This window comes from Physella acuta, unplaced genomic scaffold (genome assembly GCF_028476545.2).
Source record: "Physella acuta isolate Inbredline_101_S28 unplaced genomic scaffold, ASM2847654v3 ptg000600l, whole genome shotgun sequence".
NCBI lineage: Eukaryota > Metazoa > Mollusca > Gastropoda > Physidae > Physella > Physella acuta.
The window spans coordinates 1,061,875-1,074,181 of record NW_026732119.1 but is presented as its reverse complement, the minus strand read 5'-3'; the positions used below and the strand labels follow the sequence as shown (position 1 = coordinate 1,074,181).

General features: G+C 31.4%; 1 protein-coding gene across 1 annotated transcript; it reads right to left on the bottom strand.

The window, feature by feature from the left end:
* Positions 1-8,717: 8,717 nt before the first annotated feature.
* On the bottom strand, positions 8,718-10,751 carry LOC131947586 (anaphase-promoting complex subunit 10-like). Its single transcript, XM_059308828.1, is given in 2 exon segments — positions 8,718-9,332; positions 10,740-10,751. Coding segments are annotated over 2 exon segments (558 nt in total). The 3' UTR covers positions 8,718-8,786.
* Between the last annotated feature and the right edge of the window lie 1,556 nt (positions 10,752-12,307).

Below are 12,307 nucleotides of genomic sequence, written 5' to 3'. Positions count from 1 at the left end.
ACCATCTTCTTTGATGCAGGGTCACACACGACAGAACACTCTAATGTTACCACTCAATTCCACCAACTGATTATGGAAAGATTTCCGCAGCTGGATCTCTTTAGTGTACTTCATTACAAGCTCTTTGTTCTTTTCATCAGTGGTTTTGATTGCCTCTTGAACCTGGTAAACACAATCTTTCATACTGGACATCACTGATTTTGAAAACAGTAAAAATTCTTTGTTTACTGTCCTTAGATCCATAGACAGAAAGTAAACATTCTTTGTTTACTGTCCTTAGATCCATAGACAGAAAGTAAACATTCTTTGTTTACTGTCCTTAGATCCATAGACAGAAAGTAAACATTCTTTGTTTACTGTCCTTAGACCCATAGACAGAAAGTAAACATTCTTTGTTTACTGTCCTTAGATCCATAGACAGAAAGTAAACATTCTTTGTTTACTGTCCTTAGATCCATAGACAGAAAGTAAAAATTCTTTGTTTACTGTCCTTAGACCCATAGACAGAAAGTAAACATTCTTTGTTTACTGTCCTTAGATCCATAGACAGAAAGGAAACATTCTTTGTTTACTGTCCTTAGATCCATAGACAGAAAAAAACAAAAATTCTTTGTTTACTGTCCTTAGATCCATAGACAGAAAGTAAACATTCTTTGTTTACTGTCCTTAGATCCATAGACAGAAAGTAAAAATTCTTTGTTTACTGTCCTTAGATCCATAGACAGAAAGTAAACATTCTTTGTTTACTGTCCTTAGATCCATAGACAGAAAGTAAACATTATTTGTTTACTGTCCTTAGATCCATAGACAGAAAGTAAACATTCTTTGTTTACTGCCCTTAGATCCATAAACAGAATACTGCTGATGTATTTTATACTTTACACATCATCCAAATTCATTCGTTTGGGAACTCGGCTTTCTACAGCAATCATAGTAGGACTGTCTGCTAAATGTTCAGTACATTTAATCTGTTCCTGGATGCATTGCATATTGGCATCAAATAATTTGTTTTCTAGATGTCTGATCTTTTGTCTCAGTTCTATTTCTTGCTCACGTTTTTTAATATCAAAAATGTTCAACTCATCTTTTAAATTTTCTTTCTCTGTTTTCAATTTTTTGATTTTTTCTTTTGTCTCTGACAAAATCTGCATGAAAGTTTTAAGGTCTTTTTCTGTTGCAGAAACACGAGGTAGAAGCCTCCCATCAACCTTTGTAAAACCCATTGAATGTAGAGCTGGGTTCTCAATGTTGCCTCTCTTGTACAGTGTTTCATAAGTTTCCAAATCTGTTATCCTTTTACTTAATCTCTCATTTTCATTTTCAATATTTCTTATTTCATACAACAGTTTCTGTGTTGATGGGGATGAAGCATTATCATGTGTGGGATTTTCAAGCTCTAGAATTTTACTTTCTAGAGCAGAAATAACATTTTCTTTGGCAATCAGTTGTCGATGATTGTGAAAATCTGTGTTGCAAATCTTTAATTTCTTTAATAATTTGTCTAGTCTAGCAACTTTACTTGGTGAACCGTCATCTTCACATAAACTAGTATCAAAGGGTCTTTTTCTTTGTTTATTTACTGTCGACATATCTTTGAATAACTCACTATACACATTTGCAATAGATGGTCTTTTTTCAAGAGTGTCATTATTTTGATTGTCCATTTGATGTAATTATTTACTACTGTCACTAAACACTCACACTCAGTCGTTCCTATTCACTTGCGGATCTAATTTTATACAACAATCAGTTAAGTTAAAGTTTCGTAAAAGTAGATTATAGACTAACTAGCTGCCAGTGTAAGGTAATTATTAGCCTAGATAGTATGAGCTAGATCTAGATATCATCTAGAGATCTAGATCTTGACTAGATTCTAAATCTAAAATCTAGTATTTGTCAACCATAAAAATTTGAACAATGAAATCTTGTATTTGTTTTTTTTTTTTTTTCCAAATTAATATTTTTATTGTTGCTCATCTGTGTATTGTTTTTTCATGTCCAAATAAGCTTTAAAATCTTTATAAATACAGGATGGATAAATTAATTATAAACGAACAAATACTAAGTAATCTTAGCTAAAAATGACTAAATTTCACATGAAAAATAGACTAGAAAAATAATTTACATAAAGTTTTTATAATGCTGCTTTTATCGTAATACATTTCAGTGAATCCATCACATTATTACTTAATGCCATGGAAACATAATTACAATAAATAATATACAAATGAAGAGCATTAAACTAAGAAGTAGAAGTACAAATAATAGTCAATTTACAAAAAAAAAAAAACACTATTTGCTACAAAATCTTTCAAAGAAAGTGTAAATGTCTCATAGAATCTTCCTCAAGCTTGAATTGTAAACATTTTTTGGTCTTTTATAAACAGTGACAAAATAATTACACGGAAGTAACATATTAATTCTTATTAGTTACTAATTTTATACGAGGTGAAAGAAGAAACTGCTGTGTGATCCAGCTGTTTGGCCTATGTTGACTTCCTTACTTTAAGCTCCACTACTTAAAAAAAAATACTTAGTTTCTTGAAAGTATTCAAAACAGGTTGATGCTTAAATGCTGTACAAACTAATAGTAAAATTTCCAAAATTTTTAGACTTATAGTAACGTATAGAAAAAATATAAAACCGAAAACATGCATATAGGGCACTAGCCCTTATAAAGGCACATGAATATTAAATTATGAAGACATATTTGACAATACCATATTGTGTCTATTATGAAAAAAATATTACTGTTCAGACAAATATAAATAATTTTTTTTTCTATACCTACTTTGCATTTCATAAACATTTCTGCCTGACCAAGATCACATTTTTCAATAACAAAAACAACACGTTTTAGAATTTAATAATGTTTCCCTTGAAATCAACCAGTTTCCCATGTGTCTTCAGTCCAGCCTCTCCAATAACTTTCAGACAATCAGCAACACTTTCCTCCTTACCAGTGGGAGCCGCCTCTGTGCCCATGTCAATACGCACCCAGCCAGGGTGGATGGCAGTAACAAGGATGCCAGAATCTTTTAGTTCTCTGCTTATCATGATGGTTGCCATGTTTAGAGCAGTTTTTGAACACTTGTATGGGATCCATGCTCCATAGCCATTTTTAAATATGAAATCTTGTTAATCTTGTATAAATATTTTGAGCAACGAAGCTGAGGGATCGGACAATTCTTTAAACACAAGTAATTCATTTTTATAAAAGCAAAGTTATCTTAAATAATTACTAGTTTCGTAATTTAATTAGTGGTATTTTTTTTTCTATCGGTATCAAAAACCATTTAAAGGTAGACAAAACTAGTACATAAAGTTTATTAAAACTTAAAGAAAAGAAAACAAAATCAACAAGGATTTACATAATTATTATATCTCCACTGGGATATTGGTATCTTTGTGAATGTGATAACAAAATTTTATGTTGTTTCCCTTACTCGTTTAAACTGTTATATGGGAAGTAACAATAAAAAACCCGTATAATACCGATCTATCAAGTTGCAACATTGCTTTGTTGTATAGAAGAATTAAAAGTTATGTTTACTAGAAACGGGCCGAGCATTGTAAGAAAGGTTAATTTATTTTAATATATTGAAGGTAGACCTACTTTACTAAAATAAAGAAGCTATGTATTTGAAACTATGTGGTTTTTCCAACTTGTTAAAAAATAGTAATCATACTTATTAAATGTACAAAATGTAAACACTTTCTTTTTCTTAATAATTATGCCGATGATATATTACTGAAAAAAAAATATATATCACTGTATGATCACAATATATTCATGTGTATAAAACAACGCAGAGAAAAAACAGAAGATTAGCGTTTCATCTCTTACATTATGCTGTAAAAATCCTAACTTATAATTAGGTCACTGCCTCTTTGCCTGTTCGAAAGCCTTGTCTTAACATTATAATTATCATATAGTCCCGAGGATAAATAACACGATTATCTATACAGGCTATACACTAAGCTAAGTACGTAACATAAATCAAACACTAACTACAAAGTAAACCAAACGTGTCTCTAGTTTAACCGTTTAACCCTAACATCAAAAGTAAAACACGAATCCTAACATTTAACCTTCTCACATAAATATTATTACTGACCATTTCTTTAACACCAAAGGTAAATACCAAATACAACCAAGCGCTAGAACCAAAACCAACACTAAGCCTAGATTTAACTTAACTCTTAACTCTGTTCTATGGGCCTCTATAAGATAAGACTGCCTTAGTCTGCCTCTAACACATTACAGTAAACATTATATTATCGTTTTGTAGAAACCTTTAATGAACTAAGTAAGAGATAGAACTGTTTTTTTTTTAATTTAAAACAATCCAATTTAAAATCGAAATGCCATAAAATAATATTACTTGTCTTCCCCTTGTATTGTTTGTTTAAAATGCGATTGGCCGGGCTCAGAGACTGGGCCACACGTGTAGGTCAAGAGCTGGATCTGGTTGTCAGAAACTTTCAGTGACGTGGGATGTAAGGGGCATTTAGTGGGAGCTTATTCTCACCCTGAAGTGGGAGCTAATCCTCAACCTAAAGTGGGAGCGTATCCATACCATGAAGTGGGAGCTCATCACCACCGTGAAGAATTATCTTATCTTTACAGTGAAGTTGGAGCTTAATCCAACCCCCCCCCCCCATTCGTCCACAAAAGTCTACTTTATTCGACCTCCCCCCCTCTCCTCCTCCTTGTGGACGTCATACACGGTTGACCCCAACGGTCTATCAAATATAATGCGGGCTGGTGACGTTGGGGGGAATAGAAGGAAGGCGTTTGGATGGAGCAATACAAGAAATGTATTCGGCTGCCCGTTACAGATTTTGGAGAGCATCAGAAAACGGAAATAGATATAAGAAGAATAAAGTAGGTGAAATCAATTATTTTTTTATTTTTTTTTTTTTTAATTTCAAACAAAATTTTAATTTGAACATGGCAAAATCCTATTTTAGAGCATACTTAAATCTTGAAACAGTTTAATACGATGCTACGCCGTTAACCACCAAAACAACAGCATTAGTCGCTGAAAGCTTCAAAGAACATAGGATTAATTAAGATAAAATAATTGTAAAGTAACGTTGTCAGACAGCATTCAAACTACATGGAACAGTTAAGTGTTCACAAAATAGTTACCTTTTTTAAAAAAAAAAATTCCCGCATCAGACATGTTATTTTCAGTGTCAGTTGTATGTTCGCTTTAGTCAGTGGCGTAGCGAGGTCGGGTGTCACCCGGTGCGGCACTTAATGGTGTCACCCCCCCCCCCCCCCCCAGAGGCATAGAGGCCCTTCCCAGGGACAAACTTTCAAATTTTCGATTTGCACCCACCCCCCCTCAAACTTTCGATTTGCACCCCCCCCCTCGAGTTTTTCTCTCTATATTTTGCTATTTTTTGCCTTGGTGTCACCCCCCTAAATGGTGTCACCCGGTGTGTTCCGCACCCCCGCCCCCCCTCGCTACGCCCCTAGCTTTAGTATTACAGTTTTCATCATTGGCTTGTGAGGACTGATACAGATTTACAATAGTAATATTTCTTTTTTACTTGGAGCCTACTTTCATTCATTTAAGATGTTTTTTTTTTTATTTAAGATGGTTTACTTATACATAGATCTAATACAGATTTTAGATTGAAGTTCACAATATAAATATATATTAATGTTCACATTACTATAGCTTAAGTAGTGTATAAATTCATTGGTTTTATAATTAAACTGAAAGTAAAATTGTTACTTTTTAAAATAAAAAGTATATATTGTAGAAGGAACTTCATAAAAAGTTGCTTTCTGGTTCATAACAATAAGTCTATAAACAATTTTTTAGCAAAAATGTCTTATAGTAAATAAAACTATTGGTATTTACAAGACTTCAAAAACTTATTTGTGTAATCTCCCCTGGTATTTTAAAATTTAGAAATGGATTTAACTTTAATACGTTTTAAGAATAGACACTATTTTTATAAAAGTTAACTTTTCATTTCTGGGTGTAATAACAGCATACTAAATAAACTTATAATAAAATATTACCTAGGTTATTACATAATATGTATACGTTTATAGCCTACATATTAGAAATGTTTTAATTTGTTGAATTGTATGTGTTTAACTCACTTATACGTTTGCGAACGAGTAGAAGAGAGTAGGCTATATAGGACGATGAATCAATCGACACGCTATTTCCGATTTCTAAAAAAAAACCATGTGAATTTGCAAAGTACTAATACTATCCCGCACTATTATGCACATTTTATTTGGTGCTCACTTGGTGTGCAATTCTTTTTTTTTTTTACTTTTAATACTATTATAAAAAGTTTAAGTAATTAAAAATGGATTACAAATATTGCCTATGTCCAGAGGTGCCATCCCACGTAATGTTATATTAGAATATTAGAGAGAGTTTGGGGGGAGATCACTCCCTGTTTTTTTAATTGGTAAGCAGCGAAAAACAAATTAGGAATAAATGCAACACTACGTACTATTTGACTTAATAGGTCCGTGTTATATTGAGAAGGGGTGGTTCCTGTGTAACGTCGAGATGGGATGTGATTGGGGTGGGCATGGTGAGAGAGCGGTTTATGTGGAGTAATGCATCTATTGTAATCATTGGCTAACATAGTCTGACTGTTTAAAAATCGAAATTAATAAGCTATTAAGATAAATCATTCTTCTATGGAGAGGAAATTTTCAAATGCCGATGTCACATAACTCTACAACACCTACCCCAAATGGTACGCCAGGTTTGCAAGTGTAATATTTCATTTTATATGGTAACTTGCACATAAATATATAGTTTATATGAAAAGAAAATAAAATCTACTCTTATTTTTATACTGCCTTAGCAAGTACACTAGGTATTTTTTTTTTCTATTTTTTCCTAATCCCTTTAAATGTTAAAAGTTGTAGCATAATTCATTGAAAAATGCTATTTTTAATAGAAATATCAACTTCACTTACAGCCAAATAAATGACGTCATTTTATGTAATTATTCAATTATTCAAATTGGGATTAAAAATTGTTTTTATTTTTTAGTGTTAAACAGTAATATGCACATTATTGTACTTAAATTAATACATAACAAACTGTTTTAAGTACATTGAAACATGATGGAATGTAGTTCTCTTTCTAAACCAAAAACTGAGCCGATGACAACCTTCGTTTCATAATTAAAAATATCAGTTTGTATAATGCAAATTAAAACTTTAACAAATGTAAGGAATTAAACATTATTTGAAGAAAAAGCTGTTTCGATTATAAATTCGTTGTTACTATGTAGTAAATAATTGATGATAAAATCATTTCAATATATACAATTTTTTTTTAATCAAACAGTATCTTCAAAAACTGAAAATCTAACAAAACAAATTATTTTGTGCCTGTCTTGCGACAACATTTGCAGGTATTACATTAAAAAAAAAAACACGGAAAAGTTGCTTCATTTTCCCTGTTAATTTTAAGTTTGTAACATGATTAGAGCATTTCAATTAATAAAAACAACAAAAAAAAGTAAGAAATATATACCATTTTATGTTAATTGATTTTAAATGCACTGAAATTAGAAATTAAAACCATCTTGCTTTCTAAAGTATAAGCTTTGATTGCTTATTAGTTATCTGATATAATTTAGCGACCAATTTTATGGTAATAACGTTAGATAATTTCACAACATTTAAATGTTGCAAACTGTAAAACAAAATGAATAAGTGTAAGTTAATTTGAAATTAGGTGTTGATAGGCTTCTCGATACTGGCTTCTTGTGTTGGTGTAGTATCGATGTATATTGTTGGGGTCTTGTTACATTTTGTATATCGTAAGTTTTGTATGTTATGAGTTCAAAATCCGCTTGTCTATTGTTAAGTGTAAGTAAACAATGGTATATGTAAGTACATAAATATAAATATTTAATGAAAGAAGACTGACTTTACAAAATTACGTGGAGTAACAAAATCCAACAACAGTTTATACTCGTCATCTAAAACAGTGTGGAAAAGATGGAGACAGATGAAGACAATGTTGTAACCAACGATAGAGAAAGTAAAAAACAGCTGGACATAATGCAATAACTAACCAAAGTATCAGACATTGGTTGACTCTACTTAATTTGCACATTCAGGCCTAAAACTGAAATTTGATTGCGACTAACACTATACATACTACAAAGCATATGTGAGTTCGTATGTTCCGGTCTGTACGTGTGTTTGGGTCTTGCAATAAGTTGTATGGTTAGAGTTAATGGGGTTACGCGCGTAATTTATTTGGTTAACTTAAGAAACCCAGTTTGAATACATAGTTGATACTTGACTTTTTTTTTAGCATTGCGATGATTTGTATTTATACTTCAATCTTCAACAATCATTACAACAATAAGAAATACACACTTCTGGTATTAATTATATCTTCCTTAATTATTTTAAATAAATGTTAGCATTAATTCTGTCAATTTTGCAGTCGTTCACTAAAATAACGTTGCATAAATATTTAAAACAAACATAAGTCACATTTCAATATACAGTTAAGATTTTATAACGTCCACAAAGATAATTTATTGAGGACATGTATGAACTAAACATGTTTCATCAATAAACATACACGTCTGTAGAAAACTTACTTTTCAACTTCAGTATTTCAGTTAAAGTTAGACAAAAATTTATGGAATAGAAATGGGTGAATACATCTGTTTTATTCTTGTGTAAGTTTAAGTCTTTGCAAAAAAGTAGTCACTGAAAAATGCCTTTAAATAATCTATACAACTATCTTTGACTGACTTGCTTTTCACCTAATCGTATACAACAAATTACTTAAAGCCGAATTATTTGAATTTGGCACAGCTCCATAATTTATTGGTGACCTGATCTTAAATCTTCTTATATGTGTATCCCGTCCATTTTGGTGGTTACTCAAGACTGCAATTTGAATCATGAATGTTCATATTGGTTTGTCATGAACATCTTTTAGAGGAATACACACCCAGCCTGTTGGTTCACATAACTCTACCTGTTCAATTTCACACGAGTCATTGCCATGATTACCTGCCCTTATAGACAATCTATTTGGTGTGTAGCTTTCATCTGACTTGTAATCTGCATAAAGACAGACATCTTGGATGGCAGTTTTCCTCCTGAATTGAATACTAACTGTATGAGGTTGTGGACCATCAGATTGCCAGTATGTTTTATTAGATTCATCACGAAGCTGATCAACACCAAAACCTGGTTTAAATGATGAAAGAGACCAAACTGCTTGGTTTCCAACTTCCCTCAATTTTCCATCTCTCTCATCATTGAAAATATCAACAGTTTGAGCATCATTGACAATATTCTTTTAAAAAGACTACTGTTAAAGGAATAATTCAACGTCGAAATAAAAGAAAGTCATTTTATTAACACAACATTATTTTTAACAATTAATAGTTTCGTAATTTAATTACAAAATGATGTTTTCTTTTAATATCAATAAACTCTTAGTGTTGACAAAATAATTATATACATTTTATTAATACTTTTATAAAACATAACAAATTCAACAAGTATTTACCTAATTATTATATTTCAACTGGGGTATTGGTTTTTTATCAATTCGATAACTTAATTTTAAGTTGTTTCCCTTATTTTTCTAAACATGTATAGGAAGTAACTAAAAGAAACCTATTTAATACATGTTTATCAAGTTGCAACATTGCTGTGTCGTATAGAAGAATTAAGAGTTATTAAAACATATAGAACGTTATTATCAATCTAGAAATAAAACTCACGCTAATGCTAAACGTACACGCTCTACATTAAAGTCTTATTACAACACGAATAAAAGAAAGCACAGTGTGATGTTTACAAAACCAGAGATATTCACGAGAAAAGGGCTAAGCAATGTAAGAAAGGTGAATTTGTTTCAATATATTGAACGTCGACCTACTTTCCTAAAAGTTGTACGTATCTATTGTATTATTCAACTATGTGTGATCTACTCTATCAAAACATTGATGTTGGTCTATTCTTAGAATAGCTCACTGTGTGTCATTCTGTGTGCTATAGATTAAAACGTCACGTAGTAGATGTGTGTGGTTTTGTGTGTCTAGTATGTTGTATTGCTAGTCAGGGTGTATTATTTTATCAATAAAAGGTTCGAGTTTCCTAACTAGTGTTTTGGTCAGAATCTTGTAATCCGTGTTTAGCAGCGAGACTGGCCTGTAGTTTGTTATTTGGGTACTGTCCCTATTTGGTTTGGGATTAAATGCTGTAAAAGCTCTATTCAAGTAATTTTCTCTACGTGTATGTTAAAATGTGGCTATCATAAGGTATGCTATATCACTTTAAAGGGATTATGAATTTCTAATGGCAACCAGTCAGTCCCATTGGATTCACTTATGCGTTTCATTTGTTTGTTTTTTTTCAGAAATAGGTGCATGCCTTTTAGATTTTCACACAGTTCACCCCACTTAATCCAAGAGCTTATTGTGTGAACGGTGTACATGTCAGAGGAAGAGAAATTATATTTGATTAGAGAGGAATTTTTGTTAGAGAGACATTTGTATTAACCTGAGCACAATAAAGTGGAGCGGGTCTTTGAAAATCCTTTTGAAATTCAGTACACGATTGTATGCCGTCTCGTTTTGGAGTTTAAATAATTGGTAGGGGTGTGCACCACTCACAATTTTCTTAAAACCAATGCTCCTTTGTTCTAATAGTAGGGAACACTACACAGGGTACCCTTGATATACTCTTGATATACTCTTGCCGCCATGTTTGGTTCAAATATAAAGTCAGCAATTATCAGCTTTTCTTATAATGTGGACGATTTAATGACTTAATGAGCTGTGGCTGATGCACACAATTTGCCCATATGTATAGACTTGATTAGTTTCTGTTCATTAATAAATTTGTTTAATTACTTTGGGAATTCCCTGTTAGAAAATATGTTTATAATTATGAGAGTTATAGTTAATTTATTCTCTGTTTGAAATGTTGATTACTATTTATTTTATAAACAAAAATGAATGTTAAAAGTCTTATCGTCCACAAACATCCAATTTGAAAATAGCTGTCCACTTTCAGTTGATCTCGTGGACTTTGAAAAGGCGTTTAATAAAGTATTGCATCATTGTTTGAAACTTTTAGAACATATTGCAATGTTGAAAATATAAACATTTAAAAATATATTCTTTCCTATTTTGTGATTTTGTATTTAAGGGAAACAACTTACAACTTAATTTTTTTTAAATATCAATACACTAAGTAACAATAAAAAAGATACACAAATATGTATTTTATTGCAGATTTAATACAAGCAGACATACTATTAAGCTAGAATAATGAGAATAAATATACTTAATCGTAGAATTTCTTTTTTTATTGTATTAGTTTACTTAAAAATATTAATTAAATGAAACCATTATGTCTTTATAACGAAAGTTAATCTTAACCAAATGTTCGTTCAGTGCATTTGATGTTTTCTATATTCAGCACTTTATCCAAACTCATTTTGTTACACGATAATTCAGAGAAAATATTGACAATGACATAGATTTAGTGCTTGTGTGAACAAAAAAATAAAAAAAATAATAAAAAATTGGTTTATTTTTTTCTAAAACAGACCATTATTTTTAAACTCAAAAATAAATAAACACACACACACACACACATATATATATATATATATATATATATATATATATATATATATATATATATATATATATATATATATATATATATATATATATATATATATATATATATATATATATATATATTTAAACGACTCTAAAACCCCATCTTTAGCATAACCTATCGCACTGTTTAGAACGAACGTATGCGCCATTGCGTTAAAGGGAAAGCCCAGGGCGCTAAATCGCACCTTACGGGGACGCGCCTGTTTCAATTTAGTCAACGATTTAATGCATAGATCAAATAGAAAATTTAGACATCCGTGGAATAATCACTAATGCGATTGGTCCCTGTTTATATCCGTCTAAGTATCGTAAAAACAAAACAACTCAGGTAGTATGGACATGTACCACGAGCTGTCTATCGAAAACCTTCATGTGGGGCTCGTAACAGGCGGTAGGATGTGGGGACATTCACGAATTTGGATGGAGGACTTTAATGATATGGACTCGGCTGCCCGTTAAAGAATTTTTTAAAGCATCGGAAAATATTTTAAAAAAGATGGAAAAAAAGAAGGAAAATAATAAACCTGCGATCCCCCACCCCTCACCCGAAATTCTACATGATGATTGGTCTATTGAACTTGACAGTCCATGACATTGGTGTCAGAATTACGACTGACTTAAGCCATGA